The sequence below is a fragment of the Bos mutus genome, chromosome 29 (genome assembly GCF_027580195.1).
Source record: "Bos mutus isolate GX-2022 chromosome 29, NWIPB_WYAK_1.1, whole genome shotgun sequence".
Lineage (NCBI taxonomy): Eukaryota > Metazoa > Chordata > Mammalia > Artiodactyla > Bovidae > Bos > Bos mutus.
In genome coordinates this window covers 23,400,897-23,416,294 of record NC_091645.1, presented here as the reverse complement: position 1 = coordinate 23,416,294, position 15,398 = coordinate 23,400,897, and the positions used below count along the sequence as shown (strand labels likewise).

The window sequence follows — 15,398 nt, the reverse complement described above, 5'->3', positions numbered from 1 at the left end:
TTGTAACTTTTCTTTTTTCATTTCTAATTATAATGATTTGAGTCCTCTCCCTTTTTTTGGTGAGTCTGGCTAAAGTTTTATCAATTTTATGTTTTTGAAGAAAGAGCTTTTAGTTTCATTGATCTTTGCTATTGTTTTCTTCATCTCTATTTCATTTATTTCTGCTCTGATCTTTATGATTTCTTTCCTTATACTAACTTTAGGTTTTGCTTGTTTTTCTTTCTTCATTTGTTCTAGGTGTTAAGTTTAGGGTGTTTAGTTGAGATTTTTCTTGTTACCTAAGATAAGATTGTATTGCTATAAATGTCCTTCTTAGAATCACTTTTGCTCCATCTTATAGGTTTTGGATCATTCTATTTTTGTTTTCATTTGTCTCATAGGTATTTTTAAATTTCTTCTTCAATTCCTTCAGTGACCCATTGGTTGTTAAAAAGCATTTTGTTTAGCTTGCACATGTGTGTGTGTGTGTTTTAGTTTTTTTTCCCTGTGTGTGTGCATGCTCAGTTGTGTCCGACTTTGCCATCCTATAGACTGTAGCCCACCAGGCTCCTCTGTTCATGGAATTTTTAAAGCAAGAATACTGGAGTGGGTTACCATCTCTTTCTCCAGGGATTTTCCTGGTCAAGGGATAGAACTTGTGTCTCCTGCACTGGAAGGGGGATTCTTTGCCACTGTGCCATCTGGGAAGCCACTTTTTTTTCCCATTATAGTTTATTTCTAATCTCATAGTTTTATGATCAGAAAAGATGCTTGGTATGATTTCAGTTTTAGATTTACAGAGGCTCACTTTGCAGTCAGTCATGGAGAATGTTCTATGTGCGTATGAGAAGAATGTGTATTCTGCTTTTGAATGGAATAGTCTATAAGTGTCAATTAAGGCTAATGTGTAATTTAAGGCCTGTGTTTCCTTACTGATCTTCTGTCCAGATGATCTGTCCATTGAGGAAAGTAGGGTATTAGAGTCCCCCCCTACTACTGTGTTTCTGTTGATTTCTCCCTTATTTGCCTTCTGTATTGAGTTGCTTCTATGTTGGGTGCATATATATTTATAATTGTTATATCTTCTTATGTAGTATCTTTCTTTGTCTTTTATAACAGTTTTTATTTTAAAGTCTGTTTTGTCTGATACATGAATATAGCTGCTCTAGCTTTCAATTGATCTCCATTTGCATGGAATACCTTTTTCCATCCCCAAATCTTAAATTTCTTTTTTTAAAATGAGATAGTGGTTAAAAGCATGGACTTAGGAGGCTGCATAAAGCAGGAACCCTGGAGCTAGGTTATTCCCATGTGGATCCTAGTTCTGCTGTTACCTAGCTCTGTAGCTTTGGAAAAGTTATTTAATCTTTATTTTGGTTCCATCCTCTATAAAACTGGGATGGTAATAACTGGTAATATTTGAGGTTTTAGTGAAGATTAAATGAGTAAATACTTGTGGAGTAGTGCCTGGCACATAGTGCTGTGGAAGTGTCTGTTAAAGCAAATAATAAATAGATAAATATATCCTAGGATGTGGTAGGGATTATTTTGATATGAAATATAAAGGCCTACAGTCATTTCCTGGCAGTAAGCATCATACATATTGGCTGTTACTATTTTCTTTTAATTTAATAGACCTATAGTTGATTTGCAATGTTGTATTAGTTTCAGATATACAGCAAAGTGATTCAGTTTCACATAAATAAATCTAGTTTTCACAATCTTAGCTATTATAAGTTATTACAAGGTAATGAATTTAGTTCCCTGTGCTATACAGTCGTTCATTATTGCTTATCTGTTTTGTATGTAGTAGTGTATATCTAATGTATCTCTCTCCCTACTTTCATCTTTGATAACCATATGACTGCCTTTTATGACCAATTCTGTTTCTGTTTTGTTAATAAGTTTATTTGCATCATCTTTAGATTCCATATATACATGATATCATATGATATTTGTCAGTCTCCATCTGACTTCACTTATGATAATCTCTAGGTGTATCTTTGTTGCTGCAAATGGCATTATTTAATTCTTTATATCTGAGTAATATTCTGTTGTGTATATATACCATGTCCTCTTCATCTGCCAGTGGACATTCAGGTTGCTTCCATTCCTTGGCTATTATAAATTTTGCTGCTATGAACATTGGGGTGCATTTATCTTTTCAAATTAGAGTTTTCATCTTTTCTGGGTATATGCCCAAGAGTGGTATTGCTTGGCTATTACCAAATAAATGTTAGCTATATTGTTAAAGGTAGAATTAACCTTTCCTCAGTTCAGTTCGATCACTCAGTTGTGTCTGACTCTTTGTGACCCCATGGACTGCAGCATGCCAGGCCTCCCTGTCCATCACCACCTCTTGGAGTTTACTCAAACTCATGTCCACTGAGTTGATGATGCCATTCAACCATCTAATCCCCTGTCATCCCCTTCTCCTGCCTTCAGTCTTTCCCAGCATCAGGATCTCTTCCAATGAATCAGTTCTTGACTGACTCAAGGTAGCCAAAGTATTGGAGCTTCAGCACCAGTCCTTCCAATGAATATTCAGGACTTATTTCCTTTAGGATGGACTGGTTGGATCTCCTTGCTGTTCAAGGGACTCTCAAGAGTCTTCTCCAACACCACAGTTCAAAAGCATCAATTCTCCAGCACTCAGCTTTCTTTATAGTCCAATTCTCACATCCATACGTGACTACTGGAAAAACCATAGCTTTGACTAGACAGATCTTTGTTGGCAAAGTAATGTCTCTGCTTTTGAATATGCTGTCTAGGTTGGTCATAACTTTTCTTCCAAGGAGCAAGTGTCTTTTAATTTCATGGCTGCAATCACCATGTGCAGTGATTTTGGAGCCTCAAAAAAATAAAGTCTGTCACTGTTTCATTGCTTCCCTGTCTATTTGCCATGAAGTGATGGGACCAGTTGCCATGATCTTAGTTTTCTGAATGTTGAGTTTTAAGCCAAGTTTTTCACTCTTTTTTCGCTTTCATCAAGAGGCTGTTTAGTTCTTCTTTGCTTTCTGCCATAAGAGTGGTGTCATCTGCATATCTGAGGTTATTGATATTTCTCCCAGCAATCTTGATTCCAGCTTGTGCTTCATCCATCCGAGCGTTTCTCATGATGTACTCTGCATATAAGTTAAATAAGCAGGGTGACAATATACAGCCTTGACGTACTCCTTTTCCTATTTGAAACCAGTCTGTTGTTCCATGTCCAGTTCTAACTATTGCTTCTAGACCTGCATCCAGATTTCTCAGGAGGCAGGTCAGGTGGTCTGGTATTCTCATCTCTTTAAGAATTTTCCAGAGTTTGTTTGATCCACACAGTCTTTGGTATACAGTCTTTGGCATAGTCAATAAAGCAGAAGTAGATGTTTTTCCTAGGCATTGTAGGCATTATGCTAGGATATTGCTAGGAAATTGCTAGGAAACTTGTTTCTTTTAATCTTCTTTGGCATTTTTTAGGATTTGGAGAATGGTCTGCCCAGGTGTTCTCTATACCTGTGATTTGTTTCCATTACAGAAAGAAGATAGTGGCTTATCTGGTTTTTCTCTTTTCCTCCCAATAATCCTGCCAGGGATACACATTGGATGGAGTGGCCTTGTTTCTCACATCCATTTTTGCCTTGACCTCCCCACTGAGACTTCTGGGAGGCACTTGTTGGTTCAGGGGCACATGGAGGCCATAGGGCGGAAGCTGGTACTGCACTCACTCTGGAGCTCTTTGGGGTGTGAGTTATTTCTCCAAACAGTCAATATACATCTTTGTGGCTGCTGGAAAAAAGACTTTTTTCTGAAAGCTTTTTGTCTTTACTATTGATTTAGTGCTGGAACCATTTAAAAATTAACCCTGCTGTTTTCATCCTAGTGTGTGGAAAAAACACACTCATCCAGCAATAACCACTTCACCATTTTGACGGTATGTAGTTATCCTGTTGGTCTGCCTAATATTCTGAAGAAATGGGTTCCCTGGTTTAAGTTACTGGGAAAATGACAAATATTTTAATGAAAATAATTGGTTGATCTTAACCTATCTATGTTATTTGGAATTATTGTTCCTGACTTTTATTTATGAGTCTAACATGGGATCGGGCGGTTTTGTGAGATTTGAATTCAGTTCATAGTAATTGGTTGTTGCTAACCCTTAAGGGTAGGCTTTGAAGAATTATTCACACTGTTTATGGCTAGAGCCTAGCACTTAAGCAAGAACTTAGGTTGAAGAAAATTGAGCTATGTAAATATAGGGTAGGGAAGATTCACCCTCATAGTTATTTTGAGTCAAAATACTTGATTCAAAATAATTTTGAGTCCAAGGACTTGCTGTGTTAGGTATCTGGAAGTCAGTGTCAATGTTAGGAGGCACTCAGCTGTGCACAGTGCACATTTTTATTCCTGGATGCTATCTTTATGGGGGAGGCTGATCCGTTTTACCATACCCGAAGCCTGGTGACCAAGTTGGGGAAGAATCTTAAAAGAACGGTGTGACCCCATCTTTGACCAGGAAGGCCTTTTATTTTGGACGGGAGCAAAAGTATAAAGGATTGAGCTGGGAATGCTTGGTGTAAAAGAGAAAGCTTTGTAGTGAATATCATTGCTGTTTTCAAATATTTGAAGGATGAACAAGTTTTTCTGGGAGCCAGGACAGTTCACTGGAGCAGAACACTTGGCTGAGGTGCCAGGCTAAGGGGAGAAATGCTGCTGACAAAATCTGACTGGTGACTTTATCACCTACACAGCTGGTCCTTCCCACAAATTCCTAGGAAGACCCAAAAGCACTTGAGGGCTTAAGAGAGGACTGATAGGGTGAGAGCCCACGGAACACTGACTCACTGTTGCTTCCAGCATCCTCTCTTCCCCTGAAAGCACCACATGGTTCTCATTCACTTGCTCGTAGCATCAGACTTTTGCTTCTTGACCATGATTAGTTGCCCGGGGCATAAAGCAACACCTGGTGTACTTAACCATGGTGCTGCTTAACTTTTAATGTGTGTGTGAATCATCTGTGAGTCTTATTAAAGTGCAGATTCTGATTCAAGTGGGTCTTGGTTGGGGCCCCATAATCTGAATTACCATAGATGATGATGCTGCAGGTCAGTGGACCATACTTGAGTAACAAGTGTGTGTGTTAGTCGCTTAGTTGTGTCTAACTCTTTGCAACCCCATGCACTGTAGCACACCAGGCTCCTCTGTGCATGGGATTTTCCAGGCAAGAATACTGGAGTGGGTAGCCATTCCCTTCTCCAGGGGATCTTCCCGACCCAGGTTTTGAACCAGGTCTCCCACACTGCAGGCAGATTCTTTATCATCTCTGAGCCACCAGAGAAGCAGGCTCTACTACAAATCTACAGTCTGCACTGTAGGCTAATGTCAGGTGCTCTCAGGCCAAATGACTGCCTCCTCCATGCTCCTTTCAGGACTAAGCCTCACATCAGTATTAGCAGAGGATTACTGCCTGCAAGTTCTGCCCTTTTCTCTTCTCAATATTCATGAAGCAGTTTTAGCCAGGTATCACTTAGCTATCTGATTTCTTTGTCTTCTCTAGGACCACTTTTGCAGTTATCTATTAATAACTTTCATTTCCCCCTTTTAATAGCATAAGAGCATTCTTAGGCCACAAGATTTGGCCTTGTCTGCAGGCTTGAAATGCTGGGGAATTACTGTCATGTGTAAACGGTCTTGAACTCTAACAGTTTTTTTTTTTTAAACATAGCATCTTGACTTTCATCTGGGTTGTTTGAGATACAGCAATTTTTGTATATATGCACGGTGCTGTCAGATGTCCCAAGACACAAGTAACCATTTGCGTAATATTAGTGCACATTTGTTTTAACTGTATGTTTGTGATTACCTCGAGGTACCCACTTACTTCAATTCACTGCAAAATGATCTTTAAAAGATATGTTTATAATACACTGAGCAGTTGCTCAATGAGGCAATGATGATTAGACCTGGTTAAATATATATGCCTCATTTTTTCTTTGTTTATTATGATCCAAGTTATCGTGAATATTTTTGATTGTCATTGATTGAGGTCCTTTAAAGGTCATGTTCCTTCCCCTAGGAGTAGCTTGTTGGTCCAAGTAAAGTGATTTAAAGAGTTCTTTTTATGTGTTAATCTTGGTAAGGTCTTAAGTACCAAGTTATGCTGCTTTTCTGTACTGGAGCTGTGTGGTCTCGGACAAGGTATTTTAATATCTGATCATCTGTGAACTCATCTGTAAAATAGTGATAATAGTGCTCAGCTTGAAGAAATTAAATGAGATATTTATGTAAGCCCATTTCTAGAATGCCATATTTAATCATGAAATGATAGCTTCGACTTTCCTTTGTTTCCCATTCGCCAATTTCTAGCTTTTTTGAGAGGAGGGGCATACTTTTCTTTTCCCACTGTTTTCTGAAATCTTAGAACAGGATCTGTATTTTAAATCCTGCCTTAGCTTTTCAATATGTGTTCAGCCCTGACACACTGAGTAAATTAACGAATGACCTGATAACCTCCAAGACTTTCCTGACCTTTTAAGTCCTCTGATTGATTCTTCCAGTATTCTGGGTGCGTAGAAAAAAATTGGAGAATTCTCTTAAAATGAATGTCTTGTGTGTTAAGGGATTTCCTCCCTAACAGTCTTAAAAGTATATATATATTATATTATTAGTAGTAAGTATGTACCTGGGCCCAGGAGATGGCTGCAATAGTATATGTAACATTTTCTATTTATGATCTTGAGCCTAATTCTTTGTATAGTCCACGTGAGGTGGATCAGAGGCTGGTCTTGACTTCGCTTTTCCTGCAGTGTGATCTCGGGAAGATCTCTGTGAACGATGAGCAAGAAATGTGCATTTGTTTTCTTAAAGGAGATTTGGAAGTCATGGATAGTAGAAGCTGAGATTCATGATCTATTCATCTCAGTGCTCATGGAGGATGCATTTTATGTTCTGGATTAAATGTGCTTGGGCTGGTGGGGTCAGGGCAACTCAGTGGATTAGAGCAGAAGCAGTAGATCCTTCCACATCTTGAGATTGAACCTGGTTACCTATTTAGGCAAGCAGTTCTTGAACTGCCTGTGCGGATAAGCTGCTGGGAGACAGTGCCAGTTGAGGCCATCTTTACCACCTTGTCTCTGTGCCTCTGAGATGAGGCCTCACTGGTGGATAGTACATGGAATGTCACATCTAGCTCTGAGTTTAAAATCTGGCTTGGGTATGTTACTTAATTCCGGAATCTCAGTGTTTTGTTTTTTTTTTTAAAGATCCTCAGAAGGTATCGTATCAGTCTTCAAGGCTTTTGTGAGTGATGGATTAGACAGTATATGTCAGAGGCCCAGTGCCTGGCAGTCAGATTGGACCATGTGGTGATGATGGTCACGGTGACACATTTCAGAAGGGACACATAGGAACCTGCATAGTTCTGCCCCCATGAAAGTGCCAGCCCTGGTGTGTGACTGAGGACTGTCCCAACGTTGCCTGCTGCCTTTTATGGCCAGTGTGCCGACTGCAGAGGAGGTGCTGAGTTTTTCACGGATCTAGAAAAAGAAGGTAACAATCTGCAAAAAGAAAAGGTCAATCACGTGTTTCATTCCATGACACTTGGAAATATTAACACATAACGCGAGTAGCTTCAAACGTTCCTTCCTTATTGGTTATGTAGCAATTGTTCACTTATAGTGTCTTGTCCAGGGGGAAGTAAAAACAACAACAAAAAAACTTATTCATAATTTCTGTGATAGTTTGTTTCCATCCTTGATAGTTCACGTGACTTGTATTTTCCTTTAATTCTTGAAAAAGTAGAAGTGGCAGTAATAAAAATAGACATTGATAAACCCATTCCATGTGAATGGCATTTTGTAGACAATAGAAAGGAGACCTGCATTATATTTAAGTGACACTGCACTGAGCTTTGCCGATTAGCTTGTCACCTGTCACTCACAGTGCATCTTCAGCCACCATATCGGGCCTTCAGGCTGTCACTGTGAGGACTCTTGGACAGAAGGTGAGTTGGGTTCCATGTTGTACAATTAACTGTGGGTTGTGTTTCTGTGCGTCATGTTGAGTTAATTTTAGGTTCTGGGAATCCTGGTAGGAAGTCACGAGGATTGATGACGGCTGTGATAACCAGAAGTAAAAACACATTTTTGTTCTTTACACACAGCTATTTTGAACTGGAGAGCAGTGGTCTGAGGGATGAGATTCGCTATCACTACGTGCACAGTGGGAGGCCCCGGACAGAGGCGCTTCCGTACCGGCTGGCTGACGGGCAGTGGCACAGGGTTGCACTCTCGGTCAGCGCCTCCCATCTCCTGCTCCACATCGACTGCAACAGGTATGTCTTGGCCTTTGATCTTCTGTGATTGTGCCCTTGAAATCGATCAATGGGGAAGGGAAAAAACCAATCCCCTCCAAGCCTTGCTGGGGAATAAAAACCAAGGGACCCTAGGAGTCATTTAACATACCGAATGGGCCATTGCTGCTGCTGCTGCTAAGTCACTTCAGTTGTGTCCGACTCTGTGCGACCCCATAGACGGCAGCCCACCAGGCTCCCCCACCCCTGGGATTCTCCAGGCAAGAACACTGGAGTGGGTTGCCATTTCCTTCTCCAATGCATGAAAGTGAAAAGTGAAAGTGAAGTCGCTCAGTCGTGTCTGACTCTTAGCGACCCCATGGACTGCAGCCCACCAGGCTCTTCCATGCATGGGATTTTCCAGGCAAGAGTACTGAGGTGTCCCAGGATGACCAACTGTAATATGCTAAGAAAACAGTTCATTAAAATGAAACCATATGCAGCGATTAGGAAGAAATGTATGAAAGGTTGATTATAGATGCGGGACCATTAAGTACACCTCAGTGTCCTTTAGGCACCGGCTGGATTTCCGTGGAGCTGTGATTACGGTTAACTGTGATGTATTGTTGTTGAGTCCGTTCCACTTGGAAGCGAATGAGCTGGTCTACCTTCAAATGAATCTGAGAAGCCGGAGCTACTGGAGTGGCTAATTCTATTTCACTTCATCAAGCACAGCTTTGCTTAAATATTTTTTCCAAATGATAAGGGGCTGTTCTTAAAGGGGCTGTTCTTGGAATCTTTCGGAATTGATGCCGTTTATCCTATGCAGAGGGATGAGCCTTCCAGTTTATCAGAGAGTGGCAGGACTACTTTGAAGATGGGGGTGAAAGGGGCAAGAAGGGGAAGGGAGAGTTTCATAGGATGCTGTGGGTTGGGGTGGGAAGGAGATATCCTCCTCCATGTCTGTCCCTAGGGGGAAGTTTACAGCCAGCTGAAGAAAGGACACTATTGATCTCTATTAGTTCACATGTGGCTGGACAGCTGGATGACAGTGGTGAAGGGGGATGTTTTCCTTTCTCCAGAACCCACTGAAAGTCTATGAATAGTGATCTGAGTCCTTTTATAGAGAATCTTTTGTGATGCAAAGTAGCCATGAATGGTTGGTCTTCATTAATATTACTGCCAAAGTTAAATGATTGTTTGGCCACAGGACTTGTTCTTTTAGGCCCTGGAAAAAGTACAGGCATGTTGAGTACAGCCTCCATTCTGGCACCCAATAGAAAGCACCTCCAGACTGCATTTCTGATGACGGGATACTTCAGTGTGCTTGCTACTCTGGCTCTGCAGTCTCTCTTAGGAGAGGACCTGGAAAGGCCGAGAACAGAAGCTAGTGTCAGGTTTAAGGGAAGTTCCACCATCTTGAAGTGAGTATTGGTCTAGCTTGATCTATCTATTTAAAGTGCTTTCTGGATTTTCTGGAGAATTGTGGCTTCAACTAGATGTAATGTGTGCCTGGATGACATTTCCATAGAAACAGGTAGCTCCTTTTTACCTTGGGCTGGGCAGCTTGGATGAAGCCAGCTAAAGTCATTCGTTCCATTTCTACCTTCAGGAACTCACTGGCTCTTTCAATTCTCTAGAACTAAGGTGGTGTGTCAGGTAGCATTTCTGTTTCACCCTACCCACCACCCATATGTTGCTCAAATGGGAGACAAGAAGGGTCCTGTGCATCCTTTTATACCACAGGTAAGAAAGAAACGTTGAAGCCCTAGTTCAGTACTTCCCAACCGAAACATCCTAGAGACACTGCTGTTTTCTTGCTCTGCAATTATTTGCTTCCTCTTTGTGTAAGTTTTATCTTTTATTTCCCAATAGTCTTCTCTCTAGAGAAGAGGAAAGACAGGGTGGGTAGTTTGTGCTAATTGAAGGTTCCCTGCCTTTACAAATGCTCTGGTCCCTATGAAATTGTCTCCTCTGCCATCCTCAGACACGTGTTAGCTGTGTGAATTTGGACATATTAATTCCTTTGCATCTCAATGTAATTTGTAAACTGGGACTGCTAGTACTATATGTACTGTTACACATATTCACAGATGGGAAAGTTAAGTAAGACAATTTGCATAAAGTGCTTTGGGTGGTGCTTGGCCTTTGGCACCCAGTACCTGGTGGTGGTGGTGGTTGTTACGGTTATTATTATTTATTCTGCACATCTGTGGTCACCCAGTGTCTCCAGACTTTGATTTGTCATGTATTCTGGCCTCTCTGCCATGAGAGTAGGGAGAGAACAGGAGAGCTGGAACCCGCAGTATGCTTTAGGGTCAGCCGCATTTATACAGAATTGATTTGAGGAGGTTCTAAATACTAGTCCCCTTCTCTGGTGGTTTGTTTTTTATACTTTCATTCATAGCATAACTTATTTTCCTTTATTTAAGATCTTGGAGGGAAAACATAAAGTTGGTGCCAATTAATGATTCATGGACCCAGGACAAATGAGGTTTTTAGATAGGTTAGGGAAAGAGAAGCTGGGAATGACTGGGCCAGGGGATAGGTCAATTTTGATTTTGGTGTAGGAAAAGTCTAGAAACAATTATAAAACCTGACTATACTTAAGAATTATGGATAACCAGGGGCCATCTCTGACCAGGTGAATCAGATTCCCTGAGTGTGGAACTATATTCTTCATAAACTCTCTGGGTACTTCTTACACAAGCAGGTTAGCCTTGGTGCATGGGCTGGCATTTGAAAACCACTGGTTTAAATAGAGGGAGTACTTGCGGTTTCCCCAAATGTGGGAAACTTGACTGCATAATTTGTGGTAGTGGGGAACTGCATTTGTGCTTTCCCTTGAGAAAAAAAAAAAAGAGGGAGCAGAAACTGGAGAATAGCCTGGGCTGCAATAAATAAGTGAGGGACCCTGGAAGTCCAAGTACCTGAAAAGCACAGCCCCAGTGAGGAGGAGGAAAGGTTTAAGGTGAGGATAGTGTCTAGTATGTGGAAAAAACTTTTCTTCTTCAAAAGTTTCTTCCTAGCCAGCACTGGCTGATTTTTTAAAATGGCAGAACCTCTGGGCTATTTATCAAGATGCTGGTCTACTACGTTTTATCTAGGCCACCCTTGCAGAGGGTGAATTTCAGAAAGGCTGATTTTTTATTCTCTAAGCTATGCATTTCATACCAGTGTGAGATTCTTCCTTTTTGATTCCTTTTGCCCTTAAAGTTATGCTTCCTTATTTTTCTCAACCTGTCACCTGCTAGAGCTGTGCTGGCTAGAAGATAAATGGTGATGCAATGGATAACATTTTAGGGTGTTGACTATGCTAGTGACCGTGCTAGTACTTTACATATATTAATTTATCACTCTGGCTCTTTTTCTCATCTAAAAGTGATGGAACTGAGGTTACATTCTATTTTTGTAACCCTCTGCTGCTAAGAGGCAGCTCTAGAGTTTGGACCTGAGTCTGACGTCTGTGTGTCTGCTCTAACCACCAGGCTCTTCAGCTCAACATGAGGGACTGTTGGCACTGGACTTAGAACTTGATGGAAGAGAAGAGCCAGACTCAGTGTGAGCAGTTTGTTCTGTACTTCTAGCATTTTCCTGTCATGCGTCTTACATTGCTGATCTTTGGGGTTGGGGGGCAAGATGTGGAATCTTACACAACCCATTGGTTTGGCACAAGGAAAGGGACTTCTGTCTACTGGGCATGTACCGTAGGCCAGGTAACGTGCTAGGTGTGATAGGTGTAACAGTCCTTGGGGCAGCCATATGGTGTGGAGGCAACTTCATTAGACCGCTTTTACGGATTTGGAACTAGAAAGGCTCCAAGATGGTAAGGAACTCAGTTCCAATCACATAACCATGGAGCTAAAACTCTGAACCAGGACATAACTCCCTAACCTTTGCCTGGCTACCTCTGCTCCCCGCCTCTGAAATTCATGTCCTTTCCAAGATAAAGTCATAACCATGCCAGGAAGTCTTCCCAGGAGAGAGAAGCTACAAAAATGTCAGGAATCCTAAAAATACTTGAAATCAGAGAGAGATTTCCAGGCAGTTCCATTGTTCTGAGGAACTGGAAAGTGGCAGAAATTTCTCCTTTTCTTAGAATTGAGAAACAGAACCTTTTCAGACCTAATTACACAAATTGTCACAAGAAAAGTGACTGCTATTTCAGTTGGTAATCTAACACTTTCTGCCTGTTACTGAGACACACTTTTCTTCCTGCTTCAGCTGTTCAGCTGGGCCTACTTAGAAACTCCCAAAGTGTGGGTAGCAGATTACCTCAAGCTAGAAACATTAAAGGAACCACTCAGTTGGGTGGCCAGCCTGATTATCTCCATTGCCTTAGGTTTTTCTTTTGCTTCCTTTGTATTAAGAGTTGCCAACAAAGCTGAGAAGGAGGCCTGAACTCACATTCCTCCGACTACCCTACTTCATTCTCAGTTCACCCTGCAGCCTGTTCCAGTCACTCAAAGCCCACAATCCTCTGACATCTGGGATCCAGTGCATAAGGGTTCTTTTACCACAAAAGGGATTTTCTTTCCTTCTCTTTATTTGGTAACTTGTAATTTTCAGTCAATCTATCCAATTAAAGTACTGGGCACACTCTCTGCCGGGCTGTGGGGATACGAAGAAATAGGAGTTCTTGCCATCAGGAAGTCCTTGGCTTATTCATTCAGTCCTTTTGAATTCTGAAGCCACCAGGGACCCCCACAGTGACTGGCCCAAATCCTTGGATATTAGAAGAATTGTGGACTCTCATGGAGAGAAAACTGAAAATAGTCACTCCCAGCATCTTGGTCTTGAAATGACAGTGGAGGAATGGACTCAAAAGTGTTTTCCATTCAAATGGTACATGCATCCAGGCTTCAGCAGGAACTTTCTGCAATACACAGGTCTCCTCACTCCAATCCCGCCTCCTCTTGCTTCACCACTGGAACAATTTCTCTCTTACCCAGTCCCATTGAAATGGAACTCTGAACTCGCACCTCATTTGTTCAAGCTTGTGCAAGTGGGCATAGTGCCTGCACATAAATACACACACCTGCAGCCTGGTCGTCACTCTGACAGAGTTAACTCAGTGATTGTAGTCTAAACAGCAAACATATTTAGATTTTACCTCTAAAGCTTGGTATTGATTCACTGCAGAGCACATTCAGCTTTTCCATACAACTGATTTTGAAGAACTTGCAGACCCAGAAAAATAAACTTACTGTAAATCACTGAACAAGTCAGTAATTCAAAGTTTCTGTCAAATATTTCAGAATAACTTCACGATATGAGCATTTCTTTATATCTCTAGGTTTTTCATAATGAAATATGGTGATATGGCATCTTCTTTCCAGAGAGCTCCTAAAGTATTTACAAGCAAGTTGTTAAGCCGAACATTCCTTAACGTAGTTAAGCCATGTATAATGTACTGCAATGACTTTTCGACAAACATTTGCACTAGAGTAAAGGAGAAATTAAGAGATGACTATCAAAGACCACCACTTCCAAAAGAGGTAGGCCAAGATTCTCAATCTCCTGATTCCTACACTGATGTATTATTTACTTCATGAACAGGAACACATGCACACAACTCATCAAAATTAAAACTGAGAATGTAGTATATGCCTGATGTCCAGCTAACCTAGCAGCACCCAATCTTCTATCCCAAGAGAAGTGATAAGGAAGGAAAGAATATAGGATATAACCCATATGTAATTAAATTAACAGTAAAAGGCAACAGTGATGCAAAGAGCTGACTCATTTGAAAAGACCCTGATGCTGGGAGAGATTGAGGGCAGGAGGAGAAGGGGACGACAGAGGATGAGATGGCTGGATGGCATCACCGACTCAATGGACATGAGTTTGGGTAAACTCCAGGAGTTGGTGTTGGACAGGGAGGCCTGGCTTGCTGCAGTTCATGTGTTGCAAAGAGTCAGACACGACTGAGTGACTGAACTGAACTGAAAAGGCAACAGTACAAGGAATGTTGTAAGGCAGTACCTGATGGATTCTGGTTTCCTAGTAGAGACCGTCAGGTCTGGGAGACCACAGAAGGAAGAGCTCCTGGTGACATGGAGTAGCTTCTCAGTTTCTTACCATCCCAGGTAAAAATGCATGACACTCTCTGCAGCTTTACAGTTTTGCCACTGTGATTTGATTCTGTGTAAGTTACATGAGAATCCGATTTGGAATGAGGTTCATCTTGTGAGCATGACAAAGCCAGTCAGAGTGCCAGTGATAAAAGACTGTGTATTAGTGAGTGGATCAAGTTTGCAGTGAGAGACAGCCTTCAGGAAGAGACAGAGAAGGAAATATAACAGAGGGGATGACAGGGAAAGAAGAGCTGTTCTTATGTGACCAGGCACATGTTATCTGGTTTACCCTAAACCTTGCTGGACCTCTGTCTTGCTTTTGCCACTTATAAAATGTGACTTAATGTGCAATGAGTATGAAATCAGGAAATCTGTGTCTTAGACTCTTTGAAGATTCCTCCTGTCCTCTCATCTCCAATCCTTCCTCTCTGTCAGAATCTGTGCTTATATCTGTAAAATGGGAGTAATAGTAACTCTTCTACCATATACTGGTTATAGGAATATAGCAAGAGAGTGTGTGCAAAATCCTCAGAAAATTTCAAGCTACTCTATGAACACACAACATCATGAAGTACTATAAACATATGTCATCATGTAGCAAAGATGTTTCAGTGTCATACTGGAAATGAAAGCAATTTAATTAAATCTTCACTTATACAAAAAGTGAAGATTTTTTGGGTGAAGATCCATGTCTCATGGAGGAGGACCTGGTGCATAATGTGAATCCATGTTGCAGTGTAGGGTTTGAGGTCCATCAGGTACCTGAAATTATTCTAACTGCCAAATCCTAGGCATGGTTCTCCAATAGTTTGTCTTTTATTTCCATGGTTGGTAGTACAACACAATCATAAATGATTTTTATGCCAACAGAGTCCCTGTAAAAGTAAGTAACTGCAGAGTCTCTTAAAAAATATATAATTGAGGCTGAATGGGAAGGAGAACATCCCCTCCAATGTGATACGATGTTTCCTTGATCCTGGCAGGGCTTTGAGAATGTGGCATGGCCCCTTTCCTTTTTACTTCTGTGAGAGAGGAGATTCAAAGATTTACTTCCCCCATTCTCAAACCAT

General features: G+C 41.2%; 1 protein-coding gene across 2 annotated transcripts in view; it reads left to right on the top strand.

Moving 5' to 3' along the window:
• The window catches only part of NELL1 (neural EGFL like 1), a 1,049,219-nt gene that overhangs the window by 164,798 nt on the left and 869,023 nt on the right, over positions 1-15,398 (top strand). For both annotated transcript variants that reach the window (XM_070364999.1, XM_070364998.1), the window contains exon 4: positions 8,123-8,293. In XM_070364999.1, coding sequence (XP_070221100.1) covers positions 8,123-8,293 — 171 coding nt within the window. The remainder of the gene's footprint in view (positions 1-8,122; positions 8,294-15,398) is intronic.